Source organism: Halichoeres trimaculatus, unplaced genomic scaffold (assembly GCF_033239565.1).
Source record: "Halichoeres trimaculatus isolate MK-OKI-2021-1 unplaced genomic scaffold, fHalTri1.1 fHalTri1_scaffold_18, whole genome shotgun sequence".
Classification (NCBI taxonomy): domain Eukaryota; kingdom Metazoa; phylum Chordata; class Actinopteri; order Labriformes; family Labridae; genus Halichoeres; species Halichoeres trimaculatus.
The window spans coordinates 7,987,743-8,007,715 of NW_027437196.1; the positions used below are offsets into that span (position 1 = coordinate 7,987,743).

Here is a 19,973-nt window from a genome sequence, read left to right on the forward strand (position 1 = left end):
TATCCAACACGTTAAATTCCTTTTTGGGGTTAAAGCTGGAGAAAAAAATCCAGAAATCGCAGATAAGAATCCCATTAAGTTAGGAATAAGAAACCTTAAAACCAAAAATCTTAAACAAGTCAAATTTTTAAAAAGGGATAAGCCATCTGAGTTTTCAAATGCTCCCAGTGAGACAGGTATCTACAAAGTATCCACCCCTCAGTTCATGACTACAAGTCAAGTATCCAACACATTAAAAGAAAAAATTTTGGGGGGGGTTTAGCCAGGAAAAAATCCAGTCTGAGAAGAAAAGAAGAAAAATCTGAAAAACAGAGAGCCAAATGAGACAATAACCTACAGGGATGGAACGATCTGCTTTTCTCCTGATCCCATTCTTTTACAATTTTTGGGGGTGCAGATTAAATTTGATTTGCGAGTCCTTGATAGTTCCAATTTTTGCAACCTTTGGTTTGCTTTTTTAACACCAGACCAAATAAACAGTCGAATGATGATGATGATGTTTACAGACTATATCAGGAACTATATTTTCCCCAAAATGCACTTCACATGTGAGTCAGTTCTTAAGATTAATTCAGGGGATCTGTCATCTCAACTTTTTTCAACCCAGAACATAAACAAAGACTGAAATAAAGGACCTCAATTTGATTTTTTTTAATTAACAAAAAATCCTGATTTTCATCAGACAAAAAAAATCCAAATAGTACATGTCATCAATTTTTTCTCCCATCCCTAATGACAAGGCTACAAAAGAAATCAACAAATTCCCAATGGATGTCCAAAATCATAGTAAAAAATGTCCAGGTTGTTATAAGTGGAGTTATTGATTCCACTGCTTGACCTCTTTCATAGAGGCAGAATCTGTTGACCATTAAAAGTACTCATGTTATTGTCACAATAGCAGCGCCAGATGGTGTGAGGACCAAGGAGTGCAGAACTAGCAAAATTAAAAATGCCATCTTGAGTGTGAGAAGGGCATTTCTTCAGGAGGGTCAAGTCTCAACACTTGTGCTCTTGTGGCATTTACAACTCAAAACAAGCACTCACATCGCCAATCTGTTCAGAGTCACTCTTGAGATCCGCGTCTATTTTGCATTAATTGAATGAATATTGTATGGTATTCATGGCTGCTCTGTGAGGGTTGTTGGTAATCAGAAAATCAAATTACTCCTCCATTGTAGCTGTAAATTGCCTCTTTTTTTGCTTCTGTGGCTGTTATCAACGTCTGCAATATATTTCAGGACATCTGTTGAAATTAAAAATATTGTGGAACTAATGCAGCCACGGGAGTCAAATTACATTGCAATAATACCCTTTGGATGTAGGCTAATTGAAGCTGTAATTTCCTCTAGAAATACGAGTTGCCTGGTATTGAAAGGTTTCGATCAGTGTTGTGAGCTGAGGGACGAGGAGACAAAATTCAATAGCCCTTTGTTCCACACGTTAAGTTTCTGCTGTCTGTACTCTTCAAACTTGTCTTCCTTGTTTGTACTTTTATATGTTAAATTGTGAACAAAATATGAGTCATTGATCCAGGTGAACTCTGTATCAACTGCAGTATGTTTGCTGCTCAGTTTGATGGAAGAAAACCGTCATATTCTTCTCTTACAAGTGGAAGAAACTCTCAAATGTCAAATCAATACCTCCATCCAAAAGCAATTTTTAAGAGGCTTGTGTGTTCGGTTGTGTGTTTTCGTCCAGATACTCCATTGACAGAAACACCGACTTGGAGCGCTTCTTTAATGTGGACGCTTTAAGTGGGGTCATCAGCACGGCGAAGCCTCTGGACCGGGAAGCCAACTCCATTCACAACCTCACCATCCTCGCCATCGAGAGCCGTAAGTTGAAAATCCTGCCCCTGAATGGGAAAAACCCCCATTCATGTTTGAAAACTGCTACAATGCATGTCATGAGACTCTCGAAATCCACAAAAAATACACTTCTCAGGGGTGCAGATGGCCTATGGTCTCATTTCCACTTCCATCCTGTTTCCGTCTCTGTCCACTGTCCTATCCTTCCAGATAAAGGCATGATAGCACCCCCAAAAACACAACATAAAATGAAATTAAAAAATGCAATTTTCAAAACCCAAAACATCAAAGTACAAGTGGTTTTGACAGTGTGTATTGGTATCGGGACCAGAAAAGTTGGATCGGTGCATCCCTAGTATATCTGCTTGAATGTAAACTGCATTGGTTCGCATCTTAGCTAACTACCTTCAGGTTGTGGAGATTAGCCATGTCAGGGGTGTTTTTATCTGATTTACCACCCCAAAAAAATAAATCTAACATCTTTTGGGTGCTCTCATGTTAGCGGTCTACTTATGAGACATGGATTAACACAAGATGTAACTCATCTTGTATGCAACGAAATTAAAGAGGAGCTATTTCACTGTGTTTCTTTCCTGGCCTTTATACTGTCCCTCTGGGGCCCTGTAGTAGCTTTAAATGATTCATAGCTCAAAAAATTTGCCTATTTTTTGTCACACTGGTGTTCACTTTCAGCATCTGTCTGAAATGCTGCTGTCTCTTTAAAACTATGGCCACACGTAGCCAGGTATTTTCAAAAACGAGTATCCCCCCTTGTTCGTTTTTAAAAATACTTTTGTCCACACACAGCAGGCAAAAACGCTGCCAAGGGCTGCTCGAGACATGCCAAACCTGTATTTGGCAGTGTTTTCCAAATGTGAAACCCATGCCAGCCAATCAGAATGAGCCCCTGTCATCCAGTTGTGACATTTGAGAACCAAAAACTCTGTTTACCAGCAAACACATGAAACCATAAAACTGGAGTTTTCCGAAATCATCACTTTGGCCGAAGTTTTTAGAAAACATTGTTTTTGGTGACGTAAAGCTGTGGTTGCCCAAATACCCAGATACTTGTGGACATGGCCTAAGACGCCTTGCTTCACAAACCCCTTTCCTACGATTGGCCAGCCCTCTGGAGGCCTGTCCAGTGCAGAACTTTAGGCAGACCTTGGTGTTAGCCCCTCCAACATGCTGTGAACCAGTTAGAAGATCCTTATGTGATGACATCATCATTTGATGAGACAAGGAGTCTCATTAAGAGCTTGTAAAGATCATGTGAAGACCTCAAGCAGTTTTTTGAAATGAATGTTTTCATCAGAGCAGTTCTGTCTCCTCTGAATCTGACTCAGACAGCTCCAACACAAAGGGCTTCACTACCTCTGTCACATATACCATTTTGCTGTGAAGAGGCGGGCAGATGTCAGTCAAAATGCAACACCTACAGTCTTTTTGTAGGAGCTTAAGAGCAGTAAGAGCTGCTTTAGATGAAAGTTTTCAACAAATCATCAACTTTGAGGTTTTAGTGGACGTTAAATGGGAAGACTTCACCATAAGCAAAACTTTCCACTTTGAATATGACTAAGTAAGCTAACCAGCAAGTCTGTGCTATATGTAGCCATTTACAGTCCTTTACACTCCAAGCCATACACTCCATTTCACACACACTTTTGAAAAACTCACGCTCAATCTCTGATGGCTTTGCCTTTGGGAGCAATTTGGGTGTCTGTATTTTACCCATGGACACTTTGACACTTGGACTAGAGCAGCCAGGGATCGAACGGCCAGTAATTTAAACTGTGGACAGTACGCTCTCACCCCTCAGCCACAGGTCTTTAATCACTCAGTTTTTACCCTAATTTAAGCTTTGAGTACTATGTTTTAAATACGAAAAGAAAAGTAGCCTTTTCAATATTGTCCTCTACATGCAAAAGACATTAAAGAGGGGGTAGTTTAAAGCTTTTTACTGTCCCTCTGGGGCCCAGGTAGAAGCTTAACATGATTTAGAATTTTTTTTTTTCTCACTCTGGTGCTTTGTAAGCCCTTATTTAGCCTTTGTCAAAAAAGCTTCGTTTTGGACACCATCTCTTTAAGGCTCCCCCTTCCCTTTGATTGGCCAGACCTCTGGAGGCCTATTGAATGTAGAGCTTAGGGCTGACCTTAGTGTTTGTGGCCCGTGCTTTCAGCATGTCATGAACCAGTTGGGAGATCCTTATGTGATGACTAGGGATGCACCAATCCAACTTTTCTGTTTCTGATACTGATACCCGGGCTTTAGGTAACGACCGATACCAATCCAAAACCAGTGTTGAATAATAAGCTGCATGCTCTACTGTGGGAAAAGACTGGTAATGCTTTGGGTAAAAGGCAAAAAAATAATTGATTGGATTAGTGAAGTCAATTTATATAAACTATAAAATATTTAAAAATGTACCAGCAAAAAAAAGCTTCAGCATGTACAGAAGATTATATTCAAATGTAAACTCTTATACCCTGTTGACTGGTGATGCAGCAAAAAACAAAGATAGTAAATAACTTTTTTTTTTTCATTTTATTGTATTTTATTTTATTTTTTTCCTTTTTTTGTCTTTTTTCTTTTTTTTTCAGTTTGTTTTTTTCTTTCAGTTTATATGATGTTTCCTATATGAAAATTTACAATCACAATTATTGTTATCGTTATGCACCCCCCCCCCCCCTCCAAAAAAAAAAGAAAAAAAAAAAAGAAAAAAAAAAAAAGAAGAGAGCGCTGCTGAAAAAAAAAAATATTAAAAAAGGCCTAGAGCTGGTTTCCTAGATAAGGCACCATGGATCGACCCTTTCCCACCGATACTGATCCAGCTTTGAGGGGCACTGATACACCCAATACCTAATACCTGGATCGGTGTCGGTGCATCCCTAGTGTCTTGTGTCTTGTGAAGATCTTGTAAAATGCCATTTTTAGCAAAATATGGGAAAGCACAATACCCCTCTTTAAGTAGCTAACTGACGAAGAATTTTGCTAAAAGCTCAGACTTTAGCCTGTGAGCCTAATTCTGTCTCTTACAAGTAGCCATAAAGCATTTTATCGCCTTCTCCAAGATTCTCACTTAAAATCATACAGTCAGCCATAAAAAAAGTGTTTCAATCTGCTAATGGAGCCAAAGTTAGCATAATTAGCTAGCCTGCTAGCAACAGCTGCCACATCAAACTCCAATATTTATTGTTGCTGGTTGAAAATTTGATGTTTAATGTTTTAACCGTCCTCTTTCTGATATTAAACACCCATTTATGAAATTACCCAGAAATCTGAGTGCTAATTCTCAACGACAGATCACTTTACTCACTGGTGTGACTGTGAGAAAGTAAATAAAGCCTTGGCTGCTGGCTGTCATGTCATCCTCCTCGTGTTATCCTGTAACCTTCGAAGCTGTGAACAATGCAGTTGTTGGTGCTGCTGCGGGGCTGTCGGGGAGAATGTTAATTCGCACATGGGGGCGGTCATTTTGACCTCCACACGTCCCGTAGTTGCAGAGGGGACAAGATGCTGACTAAGGGTGGGCATCTCACCCACGGGTGATCCATGTTAATGTGATGTGAAAAAGTGCCGCTGCCTTTTTTTTTTGTTTATCTCTCTGTGACTCAAAGGACACCAGAGCTTGTTTTGTTTTGTAGTTTTTTTTTCTTTTCCTCGCGCTATCATGGAAAACACAACGGACAACAATCAGCAGCGCACAATCTCACAGAGCGCTCTCGACAGCTGCGTCACATCAGTATAAGTTAAAAAAGACAACCAGGCTGTCAGTGCAGCACTTCCTCTGCTTCACATCTTCAAACCCAACACTGTGTGTAAAAGGATATGCAGTGTTTTTTTTTCTCCTCTAAACCTTTTATCACTCTTAGCTTCAAAAGATGTGTTTTTATTTACATCTAAGAGCGCACAGACACTGCACTCGGTTCATTCCCGAGTGTGAGTGCTCGCCTGATATAGCAACAAAGAGAAGGCAGCGTATAATAATAGCCATATGAAATGTCACTACGCTGCTTCATGCATGAGGTACTGACTTGTGACACGTAGTGACACTTGGCCTTGTTTCCAGCTGAAAACATCACACACTGGCACCACAATCCCCTGCCCTGTATGCCTTGTGATGGTATTTATAGTAAACGGCTTCTTTGTAAGTGAAAAGAGTGCAGGGACTTTTTGGGGTTGAGGGATGTTGTGCGTTTTGAGCTGCAGTCACTCACATTTCACCCCCTCTGCCCCCCCTGACCACGCCAGCGACGAGCAGACTGCGGCCTGCGGCGCTGCATGTCCTTTTTATCACCATCAAACCAGGGCGGCCCCCGAATGTCAGCGCGTCAACTGTGGCCGGCATGGCAGCCACGCCAGACGGAATCATCATCCTGCGCTCAGACGTGGTCATTTAGCCATCAGTGTGTGTCAGACGGGGCGAGGCGCGAAGCTCATGGCGCGGATACGCGGTGTAATCACTTTCCACAGCAGAGCCAGCTGTTAGAGCTGTGTGTTTCATTACGGCAGCGACTTTGTGATTAATTAAAACACACGAGGAAGATCAATATTCCATAATTTGGGTGTGCATCAACACAGACTTAAAGAAAGCCTGTGCCTCTCTTCTTTCTCTTTCAGAGGATCCCGCTCAGATTGGAAAAGGTGTCGCTCTCATCACAGTGCAGGACATAAACGATAATGCCCCGGTGTTCGCCATCGACTATGAAACCCTCCTTTGTGAAAATGCCATGCCAGGACAGGTAAGACCCCGGCAGCCTCTCCGCAGTCGGTCCAGCTTCTCTTTTCTCCTTTTCTCTCCCCATGCCCACACGAGGTTTGACTCACAAAGGCCTCCTGCTGACTCCTAAAGCCATTAAAACTCTTTCTTGTTCCTCAGAATAAGTCCTCAGCGCACACATCGGAGCCTCGCAGCTTGGGGACTGGATCATTAGTACAAGACACAACCTTAAGATTTAATCGCAGGTGGTGTTGCTCATACGACACCGTCAAAAGAAAGCAAACTAATGAGTCAGTGCTGGGTTGTTCCACAATAACATCCTGGAGTAATGTGAAATCTCATGCTGCTGTGGAGTGGTCGCGGTTTGACTTCCTGTTCAGGAGACCTGGTGTAATTAGATGATCACTACGGAGGGCAGCGGGGCAGAAAACGCATCATAATTTCCAACAACAAAAGAAACCCTGAGAGGTTTCAGTTTTTGGAGGTTTTTGTTGGAGCTGTGAATCGGATTCTCTCTGTGTTTAGCATCAGGCCTCATTGTTACTAAATGATGTGTGTGTGTGCGTGTGTTTGTGTGAGTGTGGCGGTGATTTGTCTGCTCCTGGCATTTGGAAAATACAATCAGAAGCGAAGGGTAAAGGAGGCGTGTAGACCTGAATAAGTACAATTGATCAGAATGATGCATTGTATGGGGAATGGCTATTAGGCCTCCTTTTAAATATGTTATTTGCATTCATATTTCGTCGCCGTTAGTCAGCGTGCCCACAGGAGGGTGAACCAAAATAGCAAATGATTTCATTTGCAGAAAGGAGAGACTATACTTCACGTGTGCTTTTTCCCGTGTGAGACCACAACACTGACATTTTTTTTTTTCCAGAGGTTACACCAGCTGCACAGGTGATGTTTTGCGTTTTTCCTCCACTTTCTTTTCACTTCCGACTCAAAACTGCAACTAAAAGAAGTAAACTTCGGCGCCTACAACTCAACTCACCTTGAGATATTTTGAGATATCGCCGTATCTGAATTTAATTAATCATCTTGTTGCCGTAGGGTGCAGAGTATTTGCTGGAATAAGAAACACAACCCCTCTACGTAAGATGTCATCATTATTGAAGAATGCATCCCACCAGCGCTGGATGTCTATTTTTGGTTAATGATGCTGCCACTTATCCTGATATTATTGTTGTAGCTCAGTGATAACAAATTTAGAGCCACTCCTGCACAATCTATCACCCATCAATATGCTCTGACTTTCAGATACAAATCATAATTTGTACATTTTTTTCCCACCACTGGGAGCAGATAAATTACGGTATAGAACGTGTAACAATGCCGAAACAAAGTCATTCCCTGACAATCAAACCGGTCCCCCCAGGACACAGCAACAGCCACGGCCCATGACAGCATCATCAGCAGGAAAAGGTGCCGCAAATCTGTAATTACTCAGCTGGAGCAGACAGATTGCTTACTCAATGCCAGTGATAGCTGAGCTGTGAGGTACCCCCCCACCCTCCCAGGTGTAGCTAAGAGCTACTCTGCTGTAAAGCGAGGAGCTGCTGAAGACGAGGGCTCTGTCTTCATTCACCCAGAGAGAAAAAAGAGCAGCGTTCAAATTCTGTCTGCCGTAGTCATAAAATCAGCTGCTTAAGCTGAGTGCCAGTTGCTAATAGCTAAAGCACTGGTAACATTTGCCCAAATACTTTCATGCAGGTCAAAGATTTTGAACTAGTTTTGAAATCATGCCACAAAAAATATCATTCTATCAGACAAGATAAGAAAACACTAAACTTCAGAAAGGTAGCACAATTTATTTGATGTGACTTAACACAGGAGCTTGAAGACAGAATGTCAAATTAGTTAGCGGAGTGTTGCTAGCAATGGCAGAGCTAGCACGACGAGCTCTCATTCTGCTCGCAAGCTAACAGCCACTTACCTAGGGTACGTGAATTAGGTACTTTAATAGGTTACGATTGACATAAAATCAAAAGGTACCATGTTTAGGTACCTAAAAGCATCCTTGTGACTGTGAGGGAGGCGAAGAGTCGGTGATTTTCCATGCTGGGCATGAACACAGCATTGCAAGATTATATATTGAAGAATAGATATGTTGAATTGAAAAAAAAAAAAAATTATATATATATATATATAATTATTTTTGTAAAACAAATTGATATTTTTTTTACCATATAAACACAAAAAAGTACCAAAAATTGAAAACCGTATCATTTCAAATGAGAAATATAGAAACACTCTCTAACTGTGCTGAGAATCTAGCTGTTGTCTGTTCTTGTTTACATTGGGGTAGTAGGGTATTGTATAACTGAAGCTTCATCACAGCGTTAAAGCTGCTCAAAATGTCAACAAAATAAAAATGGCTGGTGTCGACTGTCGCTTCGATTTGAAAATATGTTTTAAGCAAGTGTTAAATTTAAAAAAAGATTAAGCTAATTTGTAAATGCTAAAAACTGTATTCACTGGAGTGGACACTTGAGGCTAGCTGCAGAAACATCAGAAACTACAATAACAGTGTATTTATGGGGCCTTAAAAAAACTTAAAAAATTAGATATTTTGGGCGTACTGCCTCAAAATTTGAAACAAATTCATGAACTTCAGTCTCGCTTTTAAGTGTTTTGATTTCTGAGGATGCTACAACATAACTTTACAAAGTGCCTGTGCAGCCGAGTCAGAATTTATTGGGCACAACCAACATGTGTGCTATGCCCCATGGTGTGTTACAGCCTACAGTCTATGGCTACGGTGGAGCTGTGAATAAATTAAAATGCCTTGCAAGTAGTTCCGTGCCACCCTGCTGATTTCCCTTCATGTCTTTTGTACTTTTTGGCCAGTTTGAATGTAAAGGGGGCCTCAAATTATATTTGCTTTGGTCTTAAAAAGTCTCAAAAGTCTTCATTTTTACTTATTGAAAGCTGAAGAGACCCTACAAACCAAAAAAAATCCCAAATGTGACTTTTGCAGCACTGCACAGGAGTATTTTTTTTTATAACTTGTAATTGGAAAACTTATCAAACTTACAAGTTTTGACCATTAAGGGTATGGCCGACTTGACAGACAGGCTGACTCACTGTATCTAACTTGAAAGGAAGCTAGGTTGAGTTCAGCGTTTTAAATATGGCCACTGTTGACGATGGGGTTCAAAACTCTGTATTAGAATCAAATGGATGATGTCACAGAGACTACTGCTGTTTTCCAAATCACCTACCTTACTTGTAGTGCTGACTGACTAGGGGAAAATTTACTATGTAGTATGTGGAAAAGAGCAGAATCTGCAGTATGCCAAAAATACTTGGATGTCCTACTGATTTGGGAAAATTTCTCAGTATCCAACGGGCGTCTACCTCACATACTTTATGTCTACAGATTCACTAAATAAAGCTACTCTTTGAATTTTTCAAACTATACGTGGATTATCTGGAAGCTGTTTTTCTATGAGCTGTACTTCCACATTCCAAAACTGAAAACCAGTGTAGTATACTACAAAACCGACCCAACAGAACAGCCAGACTACTTATTACATTCCTATGTAGTAAGTCGTATACAGTTTTATGGTCTTAATACATTCTCAACCTTTTCAATGTGCTCCTAACACAGGACAGAAAAAAGCGTGTGTAATTTGTTTTTTTGTCATCCACTTCCTCTACAGCAGTCTGTATCTGCTAGAGGAGAACATTTAGTGTACAGACAAGGTGTGATGAAGTACCTCATGTTCACTTTTGAGGCAACTTCCCTCCCAGTATTTAGATTGTGATATTTTTAGGTTTTCATTTAGGAAGTTTTCACAGACTTCTGCTGCTGCGCTTGGTTTCTAAATCTTTTGCCAAGTGTTGTGATTTGATTAAAAAGTGAAAAACTCCAAAACTCAGAGGTGAGACTCCAACACATAAGACAAGGTTAATTGTTGCACATGTGTGGTTATGCACATTTTTCTTTTTTTTCATATTTACGCTTTTAATCTTAATTTCTATGTGTTTTATACACCTCGCACATTGTGATTTGTATAACCACCATAAATGTTTTTAAATGTTTGACTGTTGATTAGCTCTTGTACCCTTCAGTCTTCTTCCTATTGGAGTAAGTGACCACCAAACAGTGAAAGCACTCAGCCTCCAATCTGTATCTGCTAATTCCCCTTTCTATTCCACCCCGTTCAAATAAAGCCTTCTGTTTAGGCAACACGGAGCTGCACCGCCGGGATTGCACCTCCAAACTGAATAATGAAGGCAGGCAAAAATGGAAATTTCATGATGAAATTTACACCCAAAAACACATTCAGAGCAAAGGGAAGGAGGGAGCTTGACATTTGAATGCAACACCCGGTTTGAATTACAACTAGGTGTCGGCTGTCTGTTAGCAGACGGACCGGGTGGACTCATAACCTGTCGGCTGTGTGCTCCGCCAGCCCTCCTGATTTCTAATTAATTAAAATGCCCCTGTTGTGCAGTGCATGTCCGGCAGAAGCGGGGAACAGTTGGTTGCATTTGCTGTGGTTGCATCCCCGCATGGCTTCGTTGAGGATCTGAGGCCGCCCACTGGCCGTCACGCCCATTGGCTTATCCACAGCTGCGACAGAGATGAAATAATAACATTTGCCAGTTGGGGCCGGGGTCGACTCTGTGGCTCTGAAGCACAGATTAACAGCGAGTGCAGGGATGGAATAACCTGCCATTTTTCAGGCCTAATTAAGCACCGGCACCGGCTCTCTCCAGAGATGCCACTTGTTACGGATCATCGGTGCGTCTGTCTTCTGCCATAATATTAATTGATATTATGATGGGGTGGAGGGGGCAGAGGCACTTGGGATAGTAGGGGGGTATGGGGTCAGGTTGTACAATCACTTCAGTGAAACTATTACATACATGAGCAGCCTTGGCATTCTGCTGCCCCCAATCTGCTCTGCTGCTCCTTCCTGGGCATCCCAGAGAAGGTTTCAGTGTCCTCTGGAGATTCGTGAATGTTTAGTCGTCTGGAACAGAGAGTTTAAAGATTTTCAAAGGTAATTAATGCTAGATAGATGAACTTAAAATAACAACTTGTCGAAAACATGCTAAGATGGTCGGCAGTTGGAGCTTTTAGCACGTAGCTCATGAAGGCATTAAAGCTCCTGTGAGGTTTTTTAGCTGGTGTAGAAACAGGCTGAAAGTAACTGCAGTGCCTCTTAACTTACAATAGAAAACAGGATTATTAGCAAGAGAGATTATTTCTGAAGTATTAGTTTTAAAGCAACTCTCAATTCTCAATGAGGGGGTAGTTGTCAGACCAGATGGCAAAGTGAAGCCAGCTTTTGAGTGATTCATATGACTGTTTAAAGAAAGGATGATATTTTTTTGGTGACAAAGATATGTGAGAAACACTTCCTCCTGGGGGCACCAAAATCAACACAACACAACACAACATTTCTATAATTTCTTAATAGATAAACTTGCAGTGCTGCGTTAATGTCCAGTATGGAAAATTGCCTACTCTTTCACTCCCTCATAGTCACATGGATGTGTTTAGGTACCTAAACATGGTACCATTTGATTTTACATCAATCAGTATTAGGTACTACAGACAGAATTCAGTCAGTACCAATGAAAGTACCTAACTCGGTACCCATCCCTACAATAGACTGTAATAAAAAAAAAATGGACGTCATCTTGCTCGGCTCGCAGTGAGGTCGCCACGAAATCAGCTCCCACTGGTGGCTGGCTGCAGCACAGGCCAAAAAGTCTGGCTCCCCAGTCATTCCAGATGGGCCGTGGTCAAACTTTAAAAATTAATACATCTCGTAGAAATGTTTCTCACATCCAAATGTTGTGGTGATTTGGAGATATCATTTGGCTGCCTTGTATTGAAATCCTCTTTTTCTGAAAAGTTTCATTTGATTAGTTATGAGAGGTTAAAAATGAGGCTTTACGTCATGTTAAACAATGATTGGCAGCTGTCGTTCTTGTGTATTTTTCGGGGGCTGTAAAATATGTCGGGTGGTAGAATCCAGAAGTGATTAGACTCTTGAAAGAAAAAAAATAATTATCATATAAATATCATTCAAAACTGTATAATGACAAATGGCGGAGCCACACTGTCCATTCTATATACAGTCAATGATCCATACACAGGAGCTTTAAAGTACAAAACCCATGATTTTGCCCTCAAAACTACCCTCCTTCTGTGTGCTATAATTCAACCAAAGGTAACTTACCATCACAATTTTACATGTTGTAGTTTATTTGAATTAAACTATGAAGGATTATGTTTCTCTTCATGTTTATTTTTCAAAAATATGCTCAAAAATTAGGGCCCAGATGGCCTAGTGGTCTGGGTAGCACCTCATGAGGTTTGCCCTCGACAGGTGGCCCGGGTTCAAGTCCAGCCTGTGGCCTGTCACTCCCCACTCCCGCCCCCTTTCATACACTATCCACTGTCCTCTCCTATTTTATTAAAGGCATGAAAAGCCCCCCCAAAATAAAAAAAAAGTCTTTCCATGAAAAGCTTGTCTTCTAAAGATCCTGTTTTATACAATATATATATATATATATATATATATATATATATATATATATATATATATATATATATATATATATATATATATATATATATATATATATATATAGGTTTTATGTTTATAGTTATTTTATTTATTTATTTATTCAAATTAGGACAATGCATATTAATCAACATATCGGCAAAAGCTTCAATGTAAATATGCCAAAGTTAGCACAATAGCTAATTTACATCTGCAGTCCTAAGGCAGGTAAGGACAATTAACATTGGCACATACAAGAGAAACAGAAAATAAACACAGATATATACACACACATATTAAATGATTCTCACAAAGTTTGAGAGTCCCCAAAATATTAAAAAAATAATAATAATAAAAGATAAAACAATAACTGAATAAGGATGATCTTTATTTTATGGTGTCTTGCTGAAAGTGCTTACATTGTGCCCATGTAAAAAGATATAACTGAAAATCAAAGATGATTGCATCCAACAAAATTAATTCTTTGCAGCAATGTGATTCTCTTTCTATCACCAAGTTTTTTTTTCTTCAATAGTTTGAAAAATCATTGCTTTATCCTCCAATTAAAGCTCTCATGAGTTGTTCTTATCATGTAGTGAAAGTGATTGAAATGTATATTGATGTACCTACATGAGCTACAAAAGCAAACAGAGCCATTAGAAAGAAAAGTGATTATTTCTATAAAGTTATTTCCATGTCTGTGAACACTGCCACATGGAAGGCGTCAGATGAAGAAGTTCACAGTGCGCTGGCAAAACAGACTGTAATATTCAATCAAAGAGATGCATGATTGGGGTATATTACTCTGGCTAAAGACACCAGGGCAAGATTATCTGTCAGAGAGCGTCATAAAAGTTTAAAGCAGAATCAGTAAACAGATGAAGGGTAGGGATGGGGATGATGTTCAAATGCTGGAATCTTCATGAATGTATTGGAAGTCAAAGAGTTAAAACAAATATCTCATTTAAAAAGTAATTTTCATTGTCCTACCAGTGAGTTGTTGTAATTCAGTTTCCCACCAGACGGTGGCTGTAGCTCGCTCTAAAGCTGTTTGCTAACCACATTAAGTAACAAAATTAAAAGAAAAAAAAAGCAACAGTTCTGGAAACACTGATTTAGATATGAAAGACTTGAAAATTGCTGACTGAACATTAGTGTGAATGTAAATATACATGCTACGTAGCGACAAGCTAGCAGCAGCTCTTGCCTGTTAATGCTAAGGTGAACCGAAATTTTTTAAGTGTCAGTTTGATAGTATTTAACTCTGTGATGCCCATCCTTATTCCAAAGGGGGGCACCATAATTGGAAAAAATAAAAACTAAAAAACTAAAACAAACCAAAACTATGTCTTTTGAAGCAGTTCCAACTGGAGCCAAAAGAAATAAAAAAGACATTAGCGTCCTCATTCAAAATACCAATGTTGTACAATGGCGTTTCGAGAAGGAGAAAATCACACAGACTAAGCACGGCTTTGATGTTAGCGTACATACATAAACATAAATGTTAACATAAAAACAAATTAAAAAAGAGGCTGCCAGGAACCACTAATTGCTAGCGGCACCTCATTCTTATGCTAGTTAATGCAAATGCCATGGATACAGGTGGTGATTATTAGGAGTAGATGTCAGTGACTGTTGAATAGTATTATGCCTTAAATTGTCTGTCACTAGTCCACAGGGGGCGCTTGAAAATGTTACACAACAGCATCTGTCTAAGCCGTTTTAGATTGAGCCAAGGAAGAAGAAAATATTAGCCCCAGCCACAGGACATACTGACCGTTAAATAGTATTCACCTTTGATGTGTCTATCCTCAGTCCACAGAGGGCGCCAAACTCGACACAAATTAAAGTTCTCCACATGAGTTTCAACCAGAGCCAAAGAAGAAGGAAGAAAACATTAGCAATGAAGTTTTGTGAGGCTCAGAAACTGAGAAAATTGAAGAGACTGTGGATGATTTTAGCACCCAAACATACACACCATACACAGTACATTTTTTTGGCCTAAAATACTATTTCCAGTTGTAAGGATTTGAAAATGTGAATTATTGTCTTTTGATTAAATATTGTGAGTTAGCCCTGCAAACCAAGCCACTTGTCTGCTTCAAAAGACTTTACTGACTTATTGAAACTTTATTTTTGAAGTTACAGTTCATTACAACAAGCACTAGTTCTATAAATTCACATTTCTGTGTTGGAAGATGCGGGAAAGCCAACTTTCTGAGTTGGCATTTGTCACAATGTAGGTTCAAACTCCCTACCCTGCCTCAGTGTTCACCAGAGCTGAAGCGCTCACAGATAAGATGCTAACTGGCTTTTATTAAATGGTTGTTTTGTGTGATCTTCATTAATGTAAGTTTAACAGCAGTCTGTGCCGCACCAACTTATCACAACATTAATACAAGAACAGCTACGTACAGAAATGATGGAGTTTCAAAAAGCCTTAGTTTTTTATTGATTATTTTTAATGTCTTGGAAAACTCCTTGGTCTTTTTTCATCTTTTTAAAGACCACTTTCAGAACATAGTGTCAGGTTTTCAGAACTGGTTAACATCATTTTAGAGGTGTATTTTTCCTTCTCCGTTTTGAGAACCTAACCTACCACTTTCTTCATTATCACCTCCACCTTGGCATCAATTAGACAAACAGGAACAACAACTTCAACCCTTTCACCACAAATCAGAGTTATCAGTTTATTAAAGGTGTTGGACTGAGGTGGAAGATGAAAACAGAATGACAAATGCAGGAAATGTTTGGTCTGTTTGTGTGTGTGTGTGCGAGTGTGTTTACCAGCTGCTGTATAAAAAGACTGATCAGGTCTAAGCTCAGATCTCAGCAGGACATCACTCTACCCTCAGCAGTTCTGGCTTGTCGGGATCAGGTGGTCGATGTGAAACGACAGGGAAAAAAAGGATTGGAGATTGAGAGATTTGTTGAATGGTGTGTGTTGATTGTAAGTGAAATGCATCTGTGTGTGTGTTTGAGCGTGTTTGTGATGACAGCGGGGTGCAATGTGTGAGCAGAGCGGGGGGTGCTGATCCGTCGCTGAAGCTGCGGGTGTCACATGTGGGTGATGTTTTGGGTGACGGTGTCAGAGAAAGGCGCGGCGGTGCAGCGCAGAGTGAGGGGTGTGAAACTGTAGGACCACCACCTCCTACGTCAACACAACCCCTGGTGACAGCTGTCTTATCTCTATGGCAACCAGTGTCATCTATTCCATGCAGGGCTTATTTATACACTTAGCTCAACTTTCAAGAGGCTGGCTTGATCTTATCGCATGACTCATCTGGATGACTCTCTGAAAAACTGCACTTTTAAAGCTTAAAAAGATAGTTTTAAGAGTTTTTTCAATCTCATTATGCCTGTGACTTTTTCTTTAAAGACATGAAAGGCTCTGAGTCTAGCCAGGCTGCATTAGCAGACATTACTTCCCTCATTACAGAAGCTGCTTTTTGTCTGTTTTTACAGTGGATGCACCACACATCAAAGGAGCACAGCTGCTGAGGGGAATGGGTGCAGTGAATTATGGTCATTGTAGTTCACTAACATTACTCAGGTGTGTGGTAGAGGTAAATCTTGCTGACTATTAATGTACACCAGCAGGAACAGACATATTTTAGTCAGTAGGATTTTATTTATGGAACTATTGTGAGTGTTTTAGTCTGTGGAAGTTCAGATCAGTTACTTAAAGAGGGAGAATTGTGCTTTTTTACGTTTTTTTTTGTTTTTTGTTTTTTTTTAACCATCGCTCTGGTGCCCCGTGGCAGCTTTACATGTTCAAAAGCTCAAAAAATAAATCGAATAATTAAAAAAAATGAGTTCCTCAACTCTTTGGTTTAGCTGTCTCTTTAAAGCGCCCTGCTCCACAGACCCCCTTCCATCTGATTAGCCAGACCTCTCATGAACTGTCAGAGCTTTGGCCAGACCTTGGTGTTCGAGGCCTATCCCTCAAATGTATCATAAAAATAGACTGTGAAAAAAAAATAGACGTCATCTCACCACAAAAACTGCTCCCCCTGGTGACTGGCTGTAGTATAGGTAAAAAAAAATCAGTCTCCTCAGTCATTCCAGATGGGCTGTGGTCAAACTTTAAAAAATGAATACACCTTGTATAAATGTTTCTTACGGCTGATTGGTGATTCGAAGATAATGTTAGGCTGCCTTGTATTCAAGTCCTCTTTTTTCTGAAAAGTTTCGTTTTCATTAGTTATAAGAGGTTAAACAAGGTTTTGCATCACGTTTAACAATGATTGACAGCTGTCGTTCTTGTGTATTTTTGGGGGGATTGTAAAATATGTCGGAAGGTAGAGTCAAGTGATTAGAATTGCGAAAGAAAAAAAAAATTATCAGGAAATAAATAATTTTGAAGAAGTTGCGGTAAGAATGACATCTAAATTGCTCTTCACATTTTTTTTCAAATAAGTGTTTTCTGCATTGAAAGAAAATATATTTACTTAAAAAATAAAAATAAAATATAAATCAAAACTGCCCAATTTATCAAATGCAGCACAAAAAATATATCATAAACAAAATGATTTAGCAATTTTTTTTCTGGATTTTGTTAGAAAGGTTAATAAATATCCCAGTTCCAAAAGAAAAACAGAACTTTCTGTCTGGTTTTTAGATGTGTAAAGCTTTAAAGGGTTAAGAAGCTACCTGATGAGCTAGCTTAGACATGCAGTTAGCTTGATTTTGTATTTTACATATTGTCATAAAGTATTTTGTCCTCACAAAAGATTTTCACTTCAAGTATTAAAGACATCCATATGATATTTTTCCAATCTGCTAATGGAGCTAACATAAGCATAGTTAGCTAACTGATAAAATCTGCTAGCAAACATTCAAATAAAAAGTCAACAACATGTAAATTTAGATACTTTTAACACTTGTTTCCAATAAAGGTACAGCTACATGTAACGTCTGAGTTCTGATTTCTGACTTTTAGTTTTTTTCTGATGATTATTAACAGGTTGTGTATAATGATGTGCGTTTTAGGATCAAAAATAGAGCCTATACCATCTTCGATGCTGAAGTGTTAATAACTGTTTGTCATGTGTTTCTGAGTTGTTGACACCACCTTCATACTCTATCACTTCATTAGAAGTTGTGTGCAGGATGTCAACACTGTGAAGTAACTTGACATTCAGCACCAGCCGCTCTGTCACCTCTGCTGCAGACACTTTGGATTGCATCCTGCTCCGGTGTTTTCTTACCGACTCTGTTTACATGCACAAAGCAGTATCACTTAATGTCTTTGCTCAGCATCCAATTCGTTTTCATTTTCAGGATAAATTATGTTACTCAGACGTCTTATCATTGTTCGCCGAACAGTTTGTACCTAGTCTTGGTTTGTTTCCAAGCAGAGGGAGGAGAGGAGAAAAGACAGGTAAACAAAATGTTTTCCTGAAGGGATTCTGTTTAACACAACTACCATCTCACTGTAAACGATCCTGCTAAATATTCAGCTACCAACTAAAACTTCAGATTCTTACTGATAAAAAAACGTAACTTTTAACAGCTACAGAAAATAACAGCAGTGCCTTTTTAAGGTTCTTTTCCAAAACTTTTATGTTGCTTTTTAGCTGCTTACCCAGAATTTAAAATTCACCATGACCCTCAGATCTACCTCATTGCCACATTGGCAACAGAAAAGGTGAAATTTGAATGGTCTGGACTGGAGTTGCTTGAATAAGACGTGAGATCTAGTTTTGACTCATGTTGGTTTTTAAATCAGAAAACTAGTTACTACTGTAAAGGGGTTTTGACTGAATATAATTTAGTGTTAAACATGCTGGGTGATTCATTTAAAGTGTTGGGAAATGATCCAAAATGACTGGCAATAAGGGAGCTGCTGCTTGTTTTTTTTTTTTTTTTCATTAAATAGTTTGTTTCCTGTTTTGTACTTGTGTTGGCCGGTTGGCTGTTTGGTTGGTTGGCTGCCAATTTGGTTGATTTTTCCCTTCCTCATTTGTTGGCAAGCATGGTGGTTTTTTGGTTTGTTCTTTGGCTGGTTGGCTTGAGAGTTTGTTGGTTGGTGTTTTGTTTGGTCATTTGTATTTTCATAGTTTGGTCAGTTTTTTTTTTTTTTTTTTTCATCTGTTGGTTGGTTTTTAATGTTGTTGTCTCTTAATTTGTTCATTTGTCGTTTGGCTGGTTTGTCATTTCTTGGCTGTTTTTTTTTGTTTTTGTTTTTGTTATTTTTGGTCACTTGTTAGCTGGTTGTTTAACTGACCGTTTGGTTGGTTGATTGTTCTTTTTTTCTTGTCTGTTAATTTGTTGATTGCCTTTGTTTGTTTTGGCTGCTGCTCTAAGTAAAATGTATTTTTTTCAATACTCTTACTTGAAACCAAGCGGCAAGCTCTGGTCTAAGAACATGAGACAATGCTGAAGTGCTAAAATCTGCTGTTTCTCAAAAAACGTCTCCTGTCTGAATCGCTAATTTTACTATCAGCACACACTGTAATGGGGGTGAATTTTTACTTCCTCTGCAGTTCAGAGGGTATTGAGATCGGGAACTTGCCCAATCAGAGGCATAGCTTAGGTCACATGACCGACAGGTCCTCTATAGCTGTACAGGAAGCCCTTGCCAAAACCAATATGGCCGCTATAGGCAATGAGCTTCATTTTCCATTTCAGGAACAGACGGGTGACGTCGTGGACACTACGTCCATATTGAAGTCTATGCTTGAAACCCACCACTACTGTAGATGTTGCCAGTGGGTGGGTAAGGCGCGAGATGAGGGTAATTACACCACAAAAAAACTGAAATCTTATCAAGTGTTTCTGTCCTTAATTAAGAATTATCTTATTACACTTCATATGAGCCACATTCACCAAACCAGTCCAGTAATATGTCTTGTTTCAAGTTATTTAAAGACAATGAGGTCAGAATTGCTTGTAACAAATAAAAACAATCTGCC

General features: G+C 39.4%; 1 protein-coding gene across 1 annotated transcript in view; it reads left to right on the forward strand.

Moving 5' to 3' along the window:
* LOC141807321 (cadherin-7-like) overlaps nucleotides 1-19,973 on the forward strand; it is a 165,926-nt gene that overhangs the window by 115,187 nt on the left and 30,766 nt on the right. The window contains exons 9-10 of the mRNA XM_074693242.1: nucleotides 1,699-1,835; nucleotides 6,430-6,551. Coding sequence (XP_074549343.1) covers nucleotides 1,699-1,835; nucleotides 6,430-6,551 — 259 coding nt within the window. The remainder of the gene's footprint in view (nucleotides 1-1,698; nucleotides 1,836-6,429; nucleotides 6,552-19,973) is intronic.